The sequence below is a fragment of the Plecotus auritus genome (genome assembly GCF_963455305.1).
Source record: "Plecotus auritus genome assembly, chromosome: 3".
Taxonomy (NCBI): Eukaryota; Metazoa; Chordata; class Mammalia; order Chiroptera; family Vespertilionidae; genus Plecotus; species Plecotus auritus.
The window spans coordinates 16158945-16173428 of NC_137772.1; the positions used below are offsets into that span (position 1 = coordinate 16158945).

At 39.4% G+C, this 14484-nt stretch overlaps 2 protein-coding genes across 2 annotated transcripts in view; one reads left to right on the forward strand and one right to left on the reverse strand.

Annotated features, from left to right (window-relative positions):
- DLC1 (DLC1 Rho GTPase activating protein) overlaps positions 1-14484 on the forward strand; it is a 460437-nt gene that overhangs the window by 19878 nt on the left and 426075 nt on the right. The gene's annotated exons all lie outside the window — the stretch shown is intronic.
- On the reverse strand, positions 4166-8810 carry LOC308243784 (uncharacterized protein C8orf48). The gene has a single exon (XM_080659574.1). It carries the CDS (start codon positions 8688-8690, stop codon positions 7827-7829), a length of 864 nt encoding a protein of 287 aa, XP_080515700.1. The 5' UTR covers positions 8691-8810; the 3' UTR covers positions 4166-7826.

Sequence of the window (14484 nt, forward strand, 5' to 3'; positions counted from 1 at the left end):
GTAGTCATAATTTATGAATCATCTTATATTGAGCCAAAAGTTCAAGGTAAATGGTACCAAGATTTCTATTTGAACGTTTGTTTAATACTGTTTCTGTCATTTTTATGGAATATACTTTAATTTGATTGCTTAATTATCCAGTAAAATTGGGGGTTTTATATATACTACACCCTGAGCTATAGTTTTCTACAGTGGAGTGAATTTATATTTAATGCTCTTATGTGGGATAAACATAGCAATTATAATTTTCCAGTGCCTCCAAAAATATTAATCTTTGCCTCTGCTCTCTTTCTCTGGCTCTCAACTACTGTGGAACAAATATACTCACTTAGATGTCATACAACAAATTCAAAATAATTATTTCCTTCTCATTCTGCAAAACTTCTCTTCCCTGGGTTCTCTCTCTCTCAGGTAATCCACACAATAGCTTCAGGTAAATGCCATGATTAATAGCATTTTCTCTCTTTTAGTCAATTGGTCACCAAGGTTTATTCGTTCTATTATCCCCAATCTTTTTCCATCTTTCATCTGCTTCCTCTGCAGAAACCTAATTTCAGATCCTCAAAACTCAACAGTTAGGCTAGGACAATGAATCTTTGCAAAATGTACTTGTAATTAGAAGAACTGGAATTTGAGACAAAGACTTCTAAAACCTGGGGTCTTAAGCCCTGTTGAAAACAGAAGTAGGATCTATACAATAAAAGTCGATGATTTTGAATTGTAGTATATACACAATAGAAGTGATGTTATCAAAGTAGTTTTTTGTTTTACCAAATTAGTTTTAAAAGATTAACCTAGGATTATTACATAGAATGTATTGATATAAAAGCATACCGCAGTCAGGAAAAGGAAGAGTAAGTTATAATATTTAGGGCATGACATGATAACTGTCTAGTTATAATAGTTTTCATGGGGAAATTTAGGGAACAGGGTGAATCAGAGAGTGGATTACCTGACAAAATTGAGAGATAGGCTAACACATTATATTAGTTTCCTAATTGTTCTATTCAAATATCAATATACAATAAAATACTTCATTTTTTCTTCCTAGATTTATAGTACCTACTGATTAAATAGCCATAATTGTAGTTAATGACATTGCCCAATTACAAATTTAAATTAATTGTCACACCAACCATCAAAAGCAAACCATTTGTGATGTTTAAAGGTTTAGTTTTATGTTTGAAAAACACACCAATGCTTTGGATTCTATAAAGATCTTCAAACATGTCTCTTCCACATTTATCATTTTGTTCAGCAGAGTTTTGTTTGGAAAATGTCTGTGATAGCCAAAAACAAAGTTCCAGATGGAGGAGGTGAAAATAGACATATGTTCCAGCTGTTTTTAATCACTCTTTTTTTCTGGCTGTGGTTAAAATGAAAACACACTCTTTAAAAGACAGAATCGTCACCCTTCAAATGTGTGGGTTCATACAGTGGCCACTCACAAAATGTTGTCTCTCCTTTTAAGAGTTGAATCTGTGCATGTACATGCTTGTGAGTATATGTGCAGGCATCTCTGAGTGTGCACGCATGGGTGAGTTGTGTGTGCATGAACAATTTCCCTGAGCAGAACTTCTGTACGTCTGAATGACTGCTTACATGTATTTCCAGCTCTCTGCTAGACATGCATTACATAAAATCCTAAATTCAAAAAATTCCTCTGGGTATGATTATGTTGAGATACCTGAAGCAGGTGGGTCTTACTTAGTTTTAGCAGATTTATAGTGCCTTTGAGTGCTCAAAAGGAGCACTTCTTTTTCAAAAAAAAAAAAATTTATTAATTTCAGAGAGAGGGAGAGAAAGATAGAAACATCAATGGTGAGAGAAAATCATTGATGGGCTGCCTCCCAGGCGCCCCTACTGGTGATTGAGACCACAATCCGGTCATGTACCTTGACCGGGTATCAAACTGTAACCTCCTGGTTCATAGGTTGACACTCAACCACTGAACCACACTGGCCGTGCAAGAGGAGCAGCCTCCTCCTTTACCTCCTAAAAACCCTGGACCACCCATGGTGGTAAGTTGCCCAAGGATTTCTGGTGTGGGAACCACCCTCCTCCCTCCCATTCCATGTGCCATTAGAGTGGCAATTGATGGCTGCATATGGCGCTCTTCTGGAAACAAGTTCCCACAGGTCCTGAGCCTGTGCCGCTCCACACCTGTCTTGGGGCCCAGGTTGCACTCCACAAGCTCAGCCATAGTCATCAGGATCTCCTTCCTAAGACAGAAATGTCACCTACAGGACAGAGATCAGATCGGGCCCTCTGGACTATACCACCCACAGGAGAGGGTAGCGTCTTCTGTCCTCAGCCCGTTGCCAGGTAACAAGGTGCAAGAGAGGTCACACCTCTTCGCTACCTAGAGAGGACATTGGGATCAAATGAGTGAACAGCATCAAGACGCCCCATGATGGAGCCTCCTGGAGAGCTGCTGCTTCTCCGTCCTTGATCCAGACGTCCTTTAGAAAGAGTGAGATACAAGGGTCAGCACTATCAGCTGAACTTTAGGCAGGCATCTTGCCCTGGCCAACAAATGGCTCCATCTGTGCATTTGTACAGACTTTTGGGCCATTGCCATTGGAACCAGCCACAGTCCACTCCCGCCAATGGTGGGAACATCAATTACTTACCCAAGGTTTCCCAATTTGAAAAAATAACCATGGGAACCTCTTGTCTCACAAATACCCAAAATATACATCAAGATTACATATTAAAGCCAAAATACAGGCTGGCCTCACTTGATCCACTTCGGAGTTGCAGACATGAAGAGTGACCACTTTATTTCTAAAATCCACAAAGCTGAGCCCTTGAACAAGGTGTTCAATGGAACTGTAACCCCCTTACCAGTGAGGCTACAGGCTTCAGAGAGCACCATTATGCCACACATAAGCAGGTTAAAATTTAATTAAATGAAACATGCATGGCATAGTTTCATCATTAATCAAACATCAGGGGAATTATTATAAAGAGTCTGATTCCACCTTTGATGTTTGATAATTGAAAACTTTAAAGCCTTACCCTTTCGCCCCAGGTTTGGACTGATTGATAAGAAAACCCAGAGGCGCCCTCCTTTGGTACTGGCAGGAATTTCCAACAATGTGACAATCTACAGCCCACAGGTAAAAATCTTCACCTCAGCCTCACTCCCTAATCACAGTAAAAGCCAAGACAGTCTCCTTTCCTCTCTCTCAAGCCATTTGCAGATCAGCTTGAGAGCCTGCCCTATCTCCCCAGAAGCCCTCCTGAAGTGACTGATAAACTTGTTCACACCTGCTCAGACTTTGAGTGGGGTCATCAGTCTTGACATCCAAAGCAAATTTTGGGTGTGATGACCACAACCTATTTTCTGCTAAACCTCAATTCAGATCTCAACGAACAGTGAGATCATCAAAACTTGGCTTTCGGGTTATTTAAGCCACCCTCAGAGAATTTTGCAATTTTCACTGTAATTTGAATCTACTGCAAATTGGAAATGTTCTGAATTCTCTATTGCAAAAGTGATTATCAACTAAGAATAGTTGTTAGGCTGTCTTTTCTGTTTTTCAAATTAACTGCTTGTGAATGTATTTTTCATCTGTCAATTCCAGAAAAAAATGAGGGAGAGCCCATGCCCAAGTAGAGCCATAATTCCTATTTCTTTGCAACCTGTTTAGCTATGTTGCTATGGAAACAACTAAATTACTATATTAGGCTTCATCATGAATTAAACTAACATGTTTAGAATTGGAGGTATTCTGAGCTGGGTGTCCCAAACATTCCTAAACAGTTCTGAGATTGGAATTTGAATGACTCAGATGTTCAGGATTGAACTTACTTTTCTCTCAATCTGGCACATCACTTACTTCTTTTCAAGGATTTCATTATTCTTGTGTTTGTTAAATTTGTTTCTTGGTGAAGAATTTTGTTTGTTGGTTTAAAACAATATAGATGACAAAATGTAAACTAAATAGATGCATTTTATGTAATTCATATAGTACAATGATGTAAATTACATATTTGCATAATTTGGTACCAAGTTGCCATCGATACATTTCTAGTGCATTGGAGAAATATGTGGTTTCTTAGTATCTGATCTGATGGGCTTTCCTTCCCAGCTGCACTGGAATCCCTTGGGTGCAACTATAAAAATTTGGGAGAAAGAATATTCATTCCTTTTAAATTTATTCAGAGGCAATAAAAATTATTTTCAAGCATCAAGAATTTTTACACCATTTCAAAATTGCAAAAAGTCATAAATTATCTTTAAAATTAACAATTGTGATAAAAAAAAAATTTCCCTCTAAAAATGTGGATTCCAGAGAACTATTTTCATATTCATTCTTTTAAATGAATACTGTAGTGATTGGCTGCATACTTCCTGGAAAAATGTCTTATCAAAAAGCTTGTCACTGCCCAGCCAGCATGGCTCAGTGGTTTAGCATTGACCTACAAACCAGAAGGTCACCGTTCCATTCCTGGTCAGGGGACATGCCCAGGTTGAGGCCCAAGCCCCAGTAGGGGGCATGCAGGAGGCAGCCGATAATGATTCTCATCATTGATGTTTCTCTCTCTCTCTCTCTCCCTCTTCCTTCCACTCTGAAATCAATAAAAATATATTTTTTAAGTTTTCACTAATTTATACTAAGAAAAATTACATGTATACATGCAAAAGTGAATCCAAACCATGGTGAGAGAAAATTTACAGAAAACAGTTATACAAAAGCAAAACATTGACAAAAAAACAACAACACAACAGTATGTTACCAGACTGTTTTCTTCTTTTGGTGCAAAAGACATTAAATCTCAGAGTTTAGATGCAATTATTTTTTCATTCATGCAAGTTTTGTATGAGGCACTGTATTAAAATAGAGACAAAAAATACATTTGAGGTTACTAGGGCCTGGGAAGGAGGGGTGAATGGGGAGTTATTGCTTAATGAATCAAGTTTCTCTTTGGGGTAATGAAAAATTTTGGAAATAATAACAGTTGCACAACATTGTAAATGCAATTAGTGCCACTAAATAGTACAATTAGCAATAGTAAAAATTTCAAATTTTATATAATATCCTTTTTATCACAAGAAAAATAATTGCAAAAAAAAAGTACCAAAGAAAGCACATAGTGAATTATTTTTAGTGTTTGTATTTGCATGAAGAAACACTGAAGAAAAAAAGAAACTAATGTAAGTGGCTTCTTATAAGTAACATGAATAGTCAACCATATAATAAGGTTGAACTAGTTATCATACAAAATTCTCTGTCCTGGTTGGCAAGTGGCCACTCCTCGATTCCCTGAATTTTCTCTACCTCTGCTCTTATCCCATGATCTAGCAAGTGAAGTGTTAACCTGGAAGAGTAGAGGTGTGGCAGGCTAGCTTAGAATGAAGTGGGATGGTGACAGAGTGGAAGGGCAACTTTGCATACTAAATCTTTAATATCCTTTTGACTTTTGAGCCATCTACAATAATAAAAGCATAATATGCTAATTAGACTGGCCAGCCAAACGACCTTCCGGACGAAATTGGGGCTGCGAGGGCCGAGGCCCTTGCATGAATTTGCATCGGGCCTCTAGTGTGAATATATTATCCATGTTATAGTAAAATTTAAAACTAAATAAGGAAGAGGAGGGGGAGCAGTAAGGGAAGGGATAATTGAATATGAGGAGGGGAAAAAGAGGGTCCACCTGCTGGAAAAGGCAGTTAAGAGAATTGTAACAAAACGAATGTGTACTTGTAAACCACAAGGAGCTCAGGGAATTGCAAGTCTTATAGAGAGCCTTAATATAGAGGGGGCGAATAGAAGATGAGGTTATATAGGTAAATTTGGGCCAGATATTAAAGAACCTCTATGTGGCCTTAATTTAAACTATTCCTATGGCACTGGTTAATCATTTAGTTTTCTTTTTAATCAGGGAAATTGAACAGATTTGTATATTAGAAAAATAATTCTGACAACTATATGGAGAATGCACTGAAGAGAGAAACTAGGAGTGGAGGTGGTAATGAGATGGAAATAAGAAGTCATGGTCAGAAAATATTGAAGAAGAAAGAGCTAATGGTCTTTGCCAAAAAAATAGTTAACTTGGGGTTTTAGTTTTTAAAAAGGGAGGAACAAAAGATGACTATGACTTCTAGCTTAGTTGACTAAATGAGTATATTGTGACCTTTAAGGGGGGAATTCTAAATGGCAATTATTCAGAATTTTGATTATGTGAAATGTGACTATATTGAGATGCCAAAGATAAAGCATGACATAATGTGCAGTTCAAATAAAAAGTTACTATGCAAATGGTAATTATTTGATTTCCATTTTGCTTGACTGACTTCATACGAGGGAATATGCTAAGTTTTGTAGGAGAAAGTATTTTTATACATAAATGAAAATCTAAAATCAAATAGTATTGGAATGTTATAATGACTATTATAACTGATTTTCATAAATTTCTTTTTGACTGTGATAGCTTAGTTGTTAGGCATGTAGAAAAATAGCCTCTAGGTATTGTTACAAATTATAGGATTTGTATTTTTATAGAAAATTAATTTCTCAGAATGCCAGCTAACACTTTTGTCAATAAATGTATTTTTAAAATGCCATCGTATTTTCAGGAATGATACTGTTTCATCAGAATGGAAATTAGAATAAGAGAAGTTTCATAAAATATGACCCCCCAAAATGGCTTTTTAGGTAATTTATTCAAGCATTCTTCCCTCGATTATACATATACCTCCACCTTCCCCCCTCTTTTCCTCCACAGCTGAACTTCAAGATGTAGTCTATATTCATATTTTTCGTGTCCTTACATTTATTCCTCAATTTACTTTTCCTGTCTGGCCAATTTCTCTTAAGTGAAATGGCTGTTGTTAAGATCAACAGAGCCCAAGGACATGACTAAATATGTCACATGAACTCTCTGTTGCATTTGCATGCTTAGAAAACCCATCCTTCTTGGTATTTTTCTCTTTGCTCTCTGTGACACTACACAATCCTGGTTTCTTTCATCCTTTTATGATAATTTCTTCTAAACCTTTGGTGGCTTACTCTCCTCTATTCAGCCTTTAATTGCTGAATTTCTCAGGAGTTAGTTATACCTCTTGTTCACTTCTCACCCTATCCTCTTCCAGAACTTACATCTATGACTTCAATTTCCAACTATGTACCAATGATCCGTGGCCCCTTCCCTTTATTTCAAATATATAGGCCAAATCTTTTCTCCAGACTGCAAGTACAAATAACCCAATGTTTCTCAAACTCTCAAAGTGGATGTCTCGAAGTGGATATCTCAAATGTATCTCAAACCAGTCATGTCCAAATAATCACACTGCTAATCACTTCCATCAAACACGATCCTCTTCTAATGTTTCTATATACAATTTAATGAAATTATTCATTTAGTACACTCAGTAACACTTTTAACATTTACCTATCATTAGATCCCCATACCCATTTCTTCACCAAGACTGTCAATTATTACTTCCTTAAGTATCTCTTACATTTCTGTACTTCTATCTGTACTGTCAAAACCCTAGTCCAAAATTACCAGCATCTCTCTCCTGGGTTGTTGTAAAATCTTTGTAACTATTCCAGCTACCATGTTGCCCTCTATAATCTGAAAAACATACTGGATCAAAAGTTCTTAGTCCTCAAATCTGTGAAGGAAGCATAGTAAATTTTTAAGTTAGTTTCCAAAGTGCTTGTAGAAATGATGACAATTATTCAAATACACAACAAAAACATCTATCCACATTACACATTATCATTAATAAACAGCATCTCCTGTTTGGTTAGAGTAAGTGGTTTGAGAGGTGGTAGAGCAAACAGTGAATGACAAGCCCTATTTCCATTCCACTACATCTTCTGCTCTGGATCTGACCTTTCAAAACCATAGTCTCTCTTCTGGCTTTTCTCATTCAGTCTTTTCCAGATTATTCTGGGGTCATCTGAAAGCCTGGGGAGGCCCTGATGTGCTTCTCCAATAAAGGTAAGAAAGTCTTTAGTATGAAGATGTTCATCTATTTTCTCTTGGAGGAGAAGTGACTCCAGTAAAGTCTTCTTTCGTTTCAGGAAGGCAGATTGAGCCAGTTCTGCTCTTTTTCTGTTACAATCAGGGCACCTAGACGGAACGTGTTGCTTAACTGCTGCCGCCTGTTTTAGCGTTGCCATCACGTTTTTTAAATGGATTCTGTTCAAAAGCTCATCGGGGGCAGTACAGTTGATGGCATCTATCTCTGAAGCCTCTGCATCCAGTCTAAGCTGCAGCTTCTTATGTCTGCTGCGCTTCTTCCCTTTAGAGGTAGCTTTGTGATGCATCAGGTTTATCTTAAAGGTGCAAAAAGTCTGCAGGGCATGCATTTGTTCATCAGACACCGGAGTGATTTCTGTTTGAGGTTGAGTGTCCGGTGGGTACCCTCCAGAGTTAGTTTCTTTGCCCTTGAGGTAGTTGATTCTTTTCAGACTAAACCTCTTTTCTGAAAGGTCAGATTGTTTATCTTGATATTCCAAGCGTGCAGGGGGCTTTCCACTCTCAGGTTTGCCCCCAGAGACCTGAGGCGAGGGCAGCAGTCCTCCAGGGGAACTGAATGAACATGAACTCTGTACCTCGTCAGAGAAGGACTCCAAGGTCTCAGGAGAAAGGTCGTCCATGGCCCTGCTGTCCATTTGGGCCAATTCACGTGGCTCCTCGGATTCCCCAGCTTCTAGGCGGATGGCCATCACACTCGGCTCCTCATCTGCTTTGCTCTGGTTAAGAATGGCTCAGGAACTGGTCAGGCCTGAGCCAGGGAGAACCGGACCCTGTGGGATTCCGCAGCTCAGCCCGGCTCCTCTTCCGGGCGGCGGGTGGCGCCTTTTCGCTGCCTTGGCAACGCGGGGAGGTCATGCGCACTGGGTCCCAGCACAGCACGCCTCCCCTCCCCCGGCCCCACTGCGCAGACTCCGCCTCCGCAGGTCGCGCAGGGTTTGCGCAGAGCTTTCTCCGTGGTCTCGGCGGCTGCTGTTTTTAGTAAAAAAACTAATCATCCTTTTTTTTTTTTTTTTAAAAAAAAACAACTAATAATCCTTAAGAAAGGGTGTAAACTCGGGGGTCAAAGAAGAGCACGTAGGTGAGTCCAATAGGGATAGGCAGTCTCCAACTAACCCGAGAAAGTAGCCCTCCCCCCGCCCCCAAAAATGTTTCAAATTATTAAAAATAAATAAATAAAAATCCCCGCTGGCCAGAAAGCGCAGGCAGAAACACAGAAACATGTCTGCCCATCCTACAGCCAGAGAGCACCTACTTGTAGACCACGCCTTGGGAAATGGAATATTGACCCCATCCCGTCAACCCTGCGTGACAGGGCTCCACCTGTTTCTCCAGCTTTCCCCAGCCTCATCTTGCACAACTCGCCATGTTCTGAAGACTTTGCAGGGTTTCTCAGATCACAGGTTCTCAGGGCCCTCCCAAAGGCACATCAGCACCCCTCCTCCCTCTGTATGTGATCCATTACTGATGCTCCTCCAAGTCCCTTTTCCCTGGGAAGGGTTGCACACCCACCGCAGCTCCCAAACACTTTCCAACCTTTCACAGCTTGCAGCCACGTCCGAGTATTTGATTACTATTACCAAATCGCGCCACTCAATTAAAAACTCCATGAGAGCCGAAACCGGTTTGGCTCAGTGGATAGAGCATGGGCCTGCGAACTGAAGGGTCCCAGGTTCGATTCCGGTCAAGGGCATGTACCTTGGTTGCGGGCACATCCCCAGTAGGAGGTGTGCAGGAGGCAGCTGATCGATGTTTCTCTCCCATCGATGTTTCTAACTCTCTGTCCCTCTCCCTTCCTCTCTGTAAAAAATCAATAAAATATATTTTTAAAAAAATAAAATAAAAACTCCATGAGAGCAGACACCATGGCAGGGTTGCCCCGAGCTCAGCAAGTGCCTCACACAGAAGGTATTCAATAAATAAATCTCTGTTGAGAGAAATGAGCTGAATGATTGTGGAAACAGAAATAAGCATTCCCTCTCACGGGTCTGGTGGGTTTTATGGAATAGGTAGCACCAGCTCAAGGAACTTCAGTCTGTTCTTTTTCCCAAACCCCCCAAATTCAGCTGTTACTCATGGCATATCCCTTTACAACAGCTTTTAAAAAGAACAGTAGAGTGTTACGAACAACTGTTCTCAAAAATTGTAAAACGTTATCTATGGAGACTGACTTTTTCTAGGTCTTAATAAATATCTGAGTCCAAGTCTTAGTCACTTATTCCAGATATTTCAGAATTGTAAGAGAATGGGCTTCCTTGCTCCATTGTGTGTGTGTGTGTGTGTGTGTGTGTGTGTGTGTGTGTGTGGTGTTGTTATTCAAGTCTAGCCAGATATATTTAATATTATTCCAAAAATGTTCACTTTGGCAAAGAGCCAAAAGTCTGTAATGTTCAAAAAACATCTCTCAAATATGAGCAAGATTTGTAGCAAAGAAAAAAAGATTCCAACTTCATGTATTCAAACCAAATTATATCCTATATAATAAAAGCCTAATATGCTAAGTATCTGGTCATCTGTTCAACCCATCAAAGGATATGTTAATGGTATGCTAAGGCAGCTCAACTGCTCACTATGATCTGCACAGACCACCAGGGGGCAGACAGTCGACCGGTAGGTTAGTTTGCTGCTGGGGTCCGGCAGAACGGGACTGAGTGAGAAGGGCCGGACACACCCTGGAGCCCTCCCGCAGTCCCTCCCCAGCTGGCCAACCTCCCGCATCCCTCCCTGGCCCCGATCATGCACCGGTGGGGTCCCTCGATCTGGCCTGCACCCTCTGGCAATCCAGGACCCTTCAGGGGATGTCGGAGAGCTGGTTTTGGTCCGATCCCGCAGGCCAGGCCGAGGGACCCCACCGGTGCATGAATTCGTGCACCAGGCCTCTAGTATCATCATAAAATGTTGGTCTTTAAAAAGAGGTATCAAATAATTTGTAGATAGTCTCAAGTAATTTCCAGCATCTCAGAGGCTCAAGATTTTCTAGTTTAATGTTCATTTTAACACCTTCCTTAATTCCCTGAATATTTACACCTAATTTATCATAACACACATTATTCCCCAAAACACTGAGCAAGATAGCTATACTTAAAAAATAATGTATACTGACATTTTCTAATATGCTAACTATCTTTAAGGATAACTTTGTCCCAGAAGCAGGTAAGTTTGGGGGGAACATCCTGTAATTATCCATTTCTTTGCAATAACTTGTAAACTACTTAACACTCCAAAATGTATTATCTAAGGAAGTAAAATAGCCCAATAGTACTATCATTATCAAATAAGATTCATAAAGACAAAGGTCAAAGTTTGGTCTTAAAGATAGACTCTATGACCCTTTGTATAAACCTTACACTTTTTACTTTCATTTCTAAGTCTATCACAGAATAAAGTTTAAAGGAAACTCTACTTAAAATCCACACTCTTTTGTTATTTCTTTTCTATATATGAAATAAAAGTAATATTTGCCTCATATCTTCCTCCTATATGAGAATTTTCAGTGATGCATATGTAAAAATAAAAATCTCAGACCATTATATAAGCACTACTGGCAAGAAATCTATATTCCATGTTGTTAAGAGAGATTGCTAAGAGATCTGTGAACAAATATAATGCCTTACACTATTTTTTAAATAGATGTTTCAAGTGAGAAAATAAAATAGAAATGCATAAAGAGGGAAAAGGGTGGAGAGTTGCAACTTTTATATCTTACCTAAAATCTCTTTATATTACACCAGTGGTCGGCAAACTGCGGCTCGCAAGCCACATGCGGCTCATGAGCCTCGGTTTGCCTCTCTGTTGACTAATGAGTTTGCCGACCACTGTATTACACCACTGGATACAAATCACTCCAACTTGCTATTCTGAGGGCAGATTTAATCAATATTTGCAAGAAAAAATATAGTATGATATTTTAAATATTCTATTTGCATTGTTTTTTTATCAGTAAAAGAAAGACCAAGGGATTGACAGAAAATATTTATAGCTTTCCCAGAAAACTCACAGTAATGTTTCAGTGTCTCAATAACTTTGTGTTATAATCACTTACTCTTTATTTAGCAAATATCCATGAACCTTGGTGGAATCATTTTTTTGGCAAACCTAAAACTAATTATCTAAAACTAAAATTAATTAACTAAAACTAAAACCAAATTATTTGGTCAATACTCAAACATACAAAGAAAATGCTGCATTTTTATTTCTTGGTATATAAATGCAATCTTCTTTACAAGGTCTCACCCATTTTGACCATTTTGGTAGCTATGAAAAACCATTAACTTGATAATTAATAATATCCTAGACATTCTCATGTCAGTCTCCTTTTGGCAAATATTCAGTCAATGCTAGATTTAACTCCCTAATGAACTATTTCTTCCTTCCCAAGATTGTGTCTACATAGAAGGAAAATCTTTAATATCTTTGGGGCATTTGGTGTTTGGGGGGCCTAACTTTGTGCGTATTATTTTGCTGGCCTTCACGGCATAGTGCATGTGTCCTTGGGTTTGTGCTGTTTTAACCAACGTGCAATTAGTCAGGCTCCTTCCAGGTTCCTGACGAAGTCCAACGCTAGTGGAACTTGTCAAAACCTCTCCTGGCTATCTTGACACCCACTTGTCTTGACATCCACTGGTACTTTGGTTCCCTCTTGGAAGCTGGCTCTGTTTCTTTCAAAATCCTGCTGCGAAATGGCAGAGGAATAAAGGAATGTGCTCTGGCAGTCACAGCATGGCCTAGAGCCTTGCCATTTCACCATCTCTCAGGAGACTTCCGCTGGCAAGCTGTTCCTCTAGAAATTCCAAACATCTTGACATCTCTTAGGGGCCCATGGGAAGGCCGCGGTCCTTTGTAGACCACATTGTGGTGAGGCTGCCTGGGGTGGGAGTAGGAGGGGATAGGAAGGAAAGAGATGAAATCAGGTGTCCCTCCCTAACCACATTATGGCCCCTGTTTTATTGTCCTGCAGCCATCATTTCTGTCCTCATAGGTCTTAACGGGAAGCAGGACAAATGCTCTTCTTCCAGCTTTTCCTCAATAATCAAATATGCTTTGTAGCTTGAAGGCTTAGCCTCAGAGAAGGGATCAAAACAAACCAGTCTACCTGCCTGATTTCCTTTCTCGTTCATCTTTCTTTGGAGGGAGTCAGGCACACTTTCTGCTTCTTCCTGTCTGCAAGCACTTCTCCCAGGTACCGTAGCGTATGCCTTGACAGGTGGCATTTGGCCTGTACCCCTTTCTGGAGCCATTGTGCTGAACAGGGTACCAAGATGAAATCTAGTTTATGAATAAGGGAAATTAAGTTTACAGATCCTTCAAAAGTAGTCTACCCTTTACATAAACTTCACAGCACTGTACTTGCTTCTGTAGACCAAGCAAAATGAAATATTATTTCCTCTCCTAAGATGCTAAGTGAATGTGTCAGAAATCTCACTGTGAGAAATCATTTTTGTGGAGTGAAGAATCTTACATCACTTTTGATAAAAAATGATTTCAACTTACAGTGCATTAATTGTCCCTTATTTTTAAAAAATATTTTACATTTCAAATATCCCAATCTTTCCTATCTTTTTTTCTTCAGTTTTATTACTTTTTTAATTGATTAATTGTCTTATGAAGAGCTGCTTTTACTTTAATAGCTATTGTTTTGCAAAGATAATATGTTTACTGTAGGCATTTGAAAAGATAAAGATAAGCCACAAATATTGATTTTAAATAAAAGTTACCTGAATTTTGACCTCCCAAAGATAATCACTAAAAACACTTAACATTTTAATATTTTCCTCAATATTTTTTTCTTAATAAAAACTAGATTATATTGAATTATGGGTTAATGAACAATGTATTATATGAACATTTTCCATTCAATTTAAAAAAATTCTTTTCACGTAATTTTATTTTATTTTAATACTGGAGGCCTGTTGCACGAGGATTCGTGCAAGAATAGGCCTGGCTTCACTCCCGGCAGCCTGGGAGCCTGCAAGTCCTCGCTCCCAGCTGCAGCGCCGCTCCTGTAGCTCCCTCCACCCCCCACCCTCCCCCTCATAGCAGGTGTCCCGCCCCGCCCAGCTGCTCCGTGCCTGAATATGCAAATTAACCCCCATATTTGTTGGGTTAATTTGCATACCCACTCCTGATTGGCTGATTGTTGTCATGGAGGTATGGTCAATTTGCATATTTCTCTTTTATTAGTGTAGATGTTTTTATTGGTTTTTAGAGAGAAAGGCAGGGAGTGCAATAAAGAGATAGAAACATCCATGAGAGAGAAACATAGATCAGCTGTCTCCCGCATGCCCCCATTGGGATTGAGCTCACAACCTGGGCATGTGCCCTGACTGGGAATCAAACCAACTACCTTTTGGTTCAGGGGTCAAGGCTCAACCACTGAGCCACACCATCCAGGCTCAAGGTAATTTTAAAGGACTTATTGCAGTATTTGATTTAAACACAGGTATTTCCAGTTTTTTGCTTCTAAAAATTATTGGAATAAACAGTCCT

Excerpts from the sequence above, each read along its gene's own strand:
- LOC308243784 (XM_080659574.1), bottom strand. The coding sequence starts at position 8,690 with ATGGCCATCCGCCTAGAAGCTGGGGAATCCGAGGAGCCACGTGAATTG.